Source organism: Serinus canaria, chromosome 4 (genome assembly GCF_022539315.1).
Source record: "Serinus canaria isolate serCan28SL12 chromosome 4, serCan2020, whole genome shotgun sequence".
Lineage (NCBI taxonomy): Eukaryota > Metazoa > Chordata > Aves > Passeriformes > Fringillidae > Serinus > Serinus canaria.
This window is the reverse complement of record NC_066317.1, coordinates 29111464-29118463: the sequence shown is the minus strand read 5'-3', so window position 1 is coordinate 29118463 and position 7000 is coordinate 29111464. Positions and strand designations below refer to the sequence as shown.

Below are 7000 nucleotides of genomic sequence, written 5' to 3'. Positions count from 1 at the left end.
CGCAGTGGGGCCGGGGGTGCCGGCAGCCCCAAGTTGCTGCCTGCGGCTCCAGCCCGGAGCGAGCCCTGCCAGCATCGCAGGGAGGGGCCGGAGGTGCCAGACACCCCCCGGGGGATGAGGGAGCCGCCAGCCTCGCCCCTTGCCTGGGAACAGGCCCGGCCACATCTCCCGTCCGCTGGCAGCGAGAACTCCAAACGCGGGCAGGGGGTGCCGGGGGGAGCGCGGCAGCTCCGCAGCAGCTGTGCCAGAGGCAGAGCTCACCTCCAGCTCCCCGCGGCCCCTGCCCGGCACAGGAGCTCCTCGGGGTTCTTTGTTCGCCGGGATCTTTCCCTCCTTCTCCGTGCTCGCACGGTAATGTTCCTTCCAAAGATTTCCTGCCAAAAGACAATCCCCCTGAGCAAAAGCAGACCGAGAAAGTAGTGACCAATCCTTTCTGGATGGCTGTCACCAGGCTCCTCCCAGCCCCCGCTCCCCCTGCTATTTGCATACAAAAAAATCCAGAAAACTCCCGTTTGCCCCAGCATCTCGCTCAGACTCTCCGTCCCCGCCTGGCAGCAGGAGTCCGGGCTGGGGGACGCTGCCTGCGGCTGAGGTAGCGTCGCGCCGCCCGCCCCGTCACCCCGGCCCCCTGAGCCTTTCGCCAGCCCCCCCTCCACCTCCTCCGCGCCCCAAAATGCAGCGCCGCCTCTGCGCCCTGCTCCTGCTGGCGTCCCAGTGCATGGGCTCGGCAGCCGGGCTCTTCCCCTTCGGGGAGCCCGACTTCTCCTACAAGCGCTCCAACTGCAAGCCCATCCCCGCCCCGATGCTGCTGTGCCGGGGCATCGAGTACCAGAGCATGCGGCTGCCCAACCTGCTGGGGCATGAGACGGTGCAGGAGGTGCTGGAGCAGGCGTCCACCTGGATCCCTCTGGTGCAGAAGCAGTGCCACCCCGACACCAGGAAGTTCCTCTGCTCCCTCTTTGCACCCGTCTGCATCGACGACCTGGACGAGATCATCCAGCCCTGCCACTCGCTGTGCGAGGAGGTGAAGGAGAGCTGCGCCCCGGTGATGTCCGCTTTCGGCTTCCCCTGGCCCGACATGCTGGACTGCAGCCGCTTCCCCAAGGACAACGACCTCTGCATCCCGCTGGCCAGCAGCGACCACATCCTCCCCGTCACCAGGGAAGGTAAGAGGGAGCGGCCCCGGAGCGGCAGCATCTACCCCGATGAGGCGCCCCGACAGCGGGGTCCCTCCGCGGCTTTCCACGGGGGAAGGAAGGCGTCTGCCTTCAGCTACAGCCCCGGTGCTCCGGGACAGGGGGACCGGGGAGGTGGCCGCAGACCAGGCTCGGGGAGGCTTTTCCAAGGGGGCCGGGGAAACCGCAGGCACCGTCGGGGAGCTGTCATCGGCCTGCGCCCGTCTCCATCCTCAAAGAAGAGGTCTGGGATTCGGCGCTGGAGCCGCGCGGCATCCAGAGGGTCGATCGCCTTGTACAAGAGTCGTCGCTGTAGCGCGGAGCTGGGGTGCTCCGTGTCGTGTTTCGACCTCCCTCCCCACTCCCCTCGTACTTTTTTACCCGCTAAAACAAAAACTTTTGGTTGAGGCGTGACCTTAAAAGTCCACCGTGACCCCTGTAGCGGGTCTGCCGCAGGATAAGGCGGGACAAAGTGCTCGGGCAGCTTCGGGGCGGGGGGGAGAAGGAGCAGGCTCTGGGGTGAAGGGATGGAAAGCCGGCGTTTCCCAAAGGGTTCCCAACGCCACCTGCTGTTCCTTTCTCCCCGGGTCTGACGGGGACTGTTGCTTGCATTTGCAGCACCCAAGGTCTGTGATGCCTGCAAAAACAAAAATGAAGATGATAATGACATCGTGGAAAACCTCTGCAAAAACGACTTTGGTAAGTGGAAGCAGAGCTCCTCTCGCTTGAAACTTGAGAGTCGAGGATCAGGTATAGCTCCCAGTGGAGTCAGTAAGAGATGTGCCTGAATAAAGGCAGGGCTTTGACCATCGGGTCACGAAACACAGAATTCAACCTTGGAGTAAAATGTAGCCCTTTTTATCATTCTTTTCTGTTTACTGTTTTGAAGTAGTGCTCTTTTATGTGGCTGTAGAAAGTAAAATGAGAAAAAAAAAACAATAGAAAGTAAAATGAGAAAAAAAAAAAAAGAGAGAATCTTTCATGCAGACTATTGCCTGGGGAGAAGTAGAGCAAAGCTTCATTTAGATGTTTGAGACAGAGCTGCATGACCAATCTCAGTGTATCCTAAGAAAGACTCTCTCTGCAGATTAAGAATGAAGCTCTATATATCATTTGACAGAGAAGGTAATGCACAGACAATTGGGGATATAAACTTAATGGGAAGATCTGGGGTTAGAAGAGGACAAGAAAGCCCCTTCAACACAGACAACTGAAGGACACATTATCCACACATTAGCATTTCAAGAGCAAAAGGGAATAAGGAGGGGAATCCTTTTACAATAGGTCAGTGTTTAATACCTGGAAACAGATTTGTAGTATCTACAACAATTCAAAAGTCTTTCTCTAAAAAAAAGAAAACAAAAACCCACCCAAAACCTGAAACTATGACTGTGGGACATAATTGCTAAAACAATCAATAGTTTTGGCCTGGCAAATTGCACTCAGATAAATCCTCCTAAAGCTAAACATGCCCCACAGCTTCTTACAGAGCCCTGTAACCCCCTCCTAGTTATTTTACCAAATCGAATGCAGCTGTTCAACCAATTTGCCCTCCATGGGATCTATTCTTTAAAAAAAACAATGCATGTGAAATATCATTTCCTTACAGGTTTGCCTAAAATCCTCTCCAGCCTAATAAATTAAGTGTAGAAGTTTTGAGCTGCAGCAGAGATCAGGTTTCAGATTAGGTCTAGGTACTTGCCTCCCCACCTCCCCTTCAAACGCTACTTTCAGGAAAGCTGCCCTCTCCCAGCAAAAAAAAAAAAAAAAAAAAAAAGGTGCTCTGCTTAGTGTAGCAAACCTGCCCTCTTCTCTGTTGCAAACAGGAGAAAAACTGGAAAAAATATTAATTTAGAAAGGAAGGGAAAAGAGGGGGAGGGGAAAGAGGAGAAAAGAAATCCAAAAAACCTCAACCCTAAGGTTGATTCAAACCGAAATGACTTGCATGCCCTTTGTGGCTTTAGAAATGGAGCCACCTGCTGCCTCTTCTGTCAGCCCTGACAGTTTAATTAGCAATAGAGCACCTCCCTCCCCAGGTCCTCTTTATGTGCACTAATGGGAAAAAACCTCTCAATCTCTCTCCCTCTCCCCACTTCCCCCTCCCCTCGCTCTATTAGCCTTGAAGATAAAAGTGAAGGAGATTGCCTACATCAATGGGGATACCAAGATCACCCCTGAAACAAAGAGCAAAACCATCTACAAGCTGAATGGGCTGACAGAAAGAGATCTGAGGAAGATAGTGCTCTGGCTCAAAGGTGGCCTCCAGTGTACCTGCGATGAGATGAATGACATCAACGTGCCCTACTTGGTGATGGGGCAGAAGCAAGCCGGGGAGCTGGTGATCACCTCGCTGAAGCGGTGGCAGAAGGGGCAGCGGGCTTTCAAGCGCTTCTCCCGCAGCATCCGCAAACTGCAGTGTTAGTGGCTTCGGCTCTGGCTGTCCTCCAGCAGCCACCCCCATCCCAAGCTCTCTGGGCCTCCAGCTCCCTCCTGCTTTGGCCCCTGCGAGCCTCCAGATGCCATGGGCACGAGACACAGCTGCCCGAGAGGGGAAGAACCCCTCTGGTTTTGTACATAGGTTAAAATGTAATAAAAAAAAATAATGCCTATTTTTGGGAAGTATTAAGGTATCTCGCTTAAAGCTTGGGGTTTTTTTTATGGTTGCAAACGTGACTTTGGTCTGAGGTCTTTCCCTCTTGGTTTTGGTAATGCTGGTTCATTTGCATTGCTGCTTCTCTGTGTGCATGCATGTTTGTTGTGGCCGCAGAGAAAGCCGAGCCTGTCACCGCGGGCACAGCGCTTCCGCCGAGGTGACACGGCTTCCCACCCGTACCAACGCCGGAAAGGTCACCTTACCACTCTTGCATGTGATACATAGGCACCAGTAAGAGTATATTAACCATTCTCACTTTTTATTTTCCACAAGTCTGAGCCTTCCTCTCTCAGAAAAAAAAAAAAAAAAAGAAGAACAAGTTTTGGAGCTGGTTGATCTGAATGCAACTTTTTTTTATTATTATTGTTTTGCAAATTAAACCATCTGTAGCCTAACTGTAATATACCTAGTGGTTATTCTGAAAGAGTTGTAAAATATTGCTTTAATTAACCTTGTAAATACTCCAGATAAATGTTATATTCTTGTATATAAACTTTACGTCATAGTTTACTCATTGTCTCTGTCTGTATTCACTTTATCCATTTTGGGAGAACTGGGAGAAAGATGTCCAAATGGACTTTGTCGTGGCAAAGCAGAATTTGTCATTCCACCCTAAGGGGCCAGTAGAAAAGCTCAAGGAAGCCTCTAGTGCTGCAATCAGAAAATCTGTAGTGGACCTCACTTCCCCGAAGATGAGCCCACAAGACATGGGACTGAGGTTCAGTCAGCTCAATCTCATATGTGTCTGTTGAGCTCTTTGAGATGAGGCTTCTTTTCTGTGGCTCCTTTGTTCGACTGCCTGCATTTTCTCATCTTCTCAGTGGACTTTCCTGACATGGAATTGCAATGAGACCACTGTCTTAAAAATTAAATCCATCTTTCCATTTCTTGAAAAAAGCATATTAAGGAGAAAAATGTCATTTGCTACTTGCAATTCAGAATAATGGTAGAGCAAGGCATTTTTTTGTGTGTATGTACACTCGCTATTCTTATTGAGAAAGAAAATAAAAGATACCTAATAGTGTAACTAAATGAATGTTTTTCAGCATTTTTCTTACAAATGTTTTCTGATGAAGAGTATTACCTGAATTTTATTATATTTACCCTGAAAAACAGTCTTGTTTCCCAGTGCTATTACACACAGAAAATTCTTCTTAGCTTCACTGACAGGATGAGCAGTCCCATATTCCCAAGAGCAACATTTTATGTTAACTCTTCACTGACAGAATACCAATCCAGCACTAGACTTTCCTGTAAAATAAAAATCCCATTATTTTCATAATTTTTGTGTTATTTTTTATCATCAGGATCAAAATATGAAAAGGAAAGATCCAGCATGTACATTGTTTCAGAAAAATGAGTTATTTGCCCTCTCCCACAGTCTTAATGCATTCACTACACCTGGTACAAACAGTGGTAGAATGTTGACCATGCAAGAAAAGAGCAGTCCTCATAAATGTCCTCAAAAGTACAAAAATTTTTTTAAAAATTTAAAAAGGAAAAATGTAACCAATCACCAAGCAAAATCCCCAATTCAAACTGGCTCTTAATTATTTTGGGAAATGGCACCTGTATTTAAAGGCCAATACCTTGCTGAAATGTCATTAAAACCTTTCTTCTGAATGCACCTGACTTACCAGGAAACAGATTTGACTCTTTTCATCTAATTATTTTAACACCAGCACTCTGTCCATCATCTTACAGAACCTTTTGCATTCAGGTGTTTTATCACTCTACCCATTCTGCTCAGCATGTGATGTAATGCCTGTACCTGAACAGCCCTGGGTTTAGAGGGAACAAGCTCACAGATACAAAGGAGCTGTGTAAAGATGAGCCTGCAGAAAACAGGCATATGTGCCCCACAGAGGAAAGCACTTTGAAGAGGAGGTTGTTGCAATGCAGTCACTGGGGACTGAAAATGAACAGCCAGGACTGTTGCACACAGCCTGCCTTAGAGATACTAAGTTGTCCTACAGCAGCCATAAAATTATCTTAATTGGGCTGTCCTAGAAGGCAGCAGTACTGATGATGATGAGGACAGACAGGTCACAAGTTACTCACTCTGGGGTCATGTTAAGGCCAAGATCATATAAGAGACTTTTGTCAAATTACTTAAATGTATAAAGACGTACCACCTATGAACAAAAGTCTTAAAGAAAAACCTCATACCACATTCCCCTTCACAACACAAACACAGTTACACCAGCAAAATCCTGTTCATATCAGGACAAATTCAGGAGAAGGAGGACAAACTTTACTGGCAAACATTCAATTTTGCCAGCATAATCAGCGTCCTGGATTAAGAGCACCCTGCCATACAGATGCCCTACGGATAAAGCCTTCTGCATGTGGCCCTTGGCTGAATCACTGGGACTGTCCACTCTCAAGGTGAATTGACAGGGGTAGGATTGCCTTTCAGATAAACAGGATTTAGGCAAATGTGAAAAGTAATGGGATTCACTTTTTCACAAAGTTCCATCACCTTGTTCTAACAATGACCCATCTTTAAATACAATACGAGTATTGTATTTAAAGATGGGTCATATCGGCTTCACCAAGATGTGTCAGTGTTTGTTGTACAGCTTCTGGTGGTGTAAATGCCACACACTGCAAACTATTCAACTGAAAATTAGGATTTTAAAGTCACAGCCTGAGGAAACTTCACCTCTCAGATACTGGCAAAGAAGTAAACACATACATTTTTACTCTTACTTGCTCAAAAATAACTGAAAATCTTTGCGCAGAAAAACAGTGAGCCAAACATGTAACAAAAATTATCAGAGCCTGTTACTTCTCGCAATTGTGTCACAAGTACTTCAGAGTTACTTTATTACCCGGTTATGGTCCACTCCTAGCAAAGTGGTTTTTTGCAATTGATGAAAAAAGGCAACCCACTGCTGCATTTTTTCAGACACTTTTTGTCTTTTTCTAAATAAAACAACGTTTTTATGCAGCCAGTTATGTAGCTTCCATTGTATTTGCTTTCATAAAAACTATAAAAGCAGCTGACTACAATGGATTAGTTTAAGAACAATAATAATGACACTTGACATTTATACAGAATTTTCCACTTAGTTTCTCAGACTGCCTTCACAAAAATAGGCATTAATATCCTTTTGCAGATCAGGAAAATGAGGCACTGAGAAGTGAAATAACTCATTCAAAACCACCC

The 7000-nt window shown here is 47.1% G+C and overlaps 1 protein-coding gene across 1 annotated transcript; it reads left to right on the top strand.

Moving 5' to 3' along the window:
* The first annotated feature begins 547 nt into the window (after window positions 1-547).
* Window positions 548-4338, top strand: SFRP2 (secreted frizzled related protein 2). The gene is made up of 3 exons (XM_009101211.4): window positions 548-1166; window positions 1794-1874; window positions 3293-4338. The coding sequence occupies exons 1-3, from the start codon at window positions 674-676 to the stop codon at window positions 3595-3597; spliced, it is 879 nt and encodes a 292-aa protein (XP_009099459.1). The 5' UTR covers window positions 548-673; the 3' UTR covers window positions 3598-4338.
* The last annotated feature ends 2662 nt before the right edge of the window (window positions 4339-7000 follow it).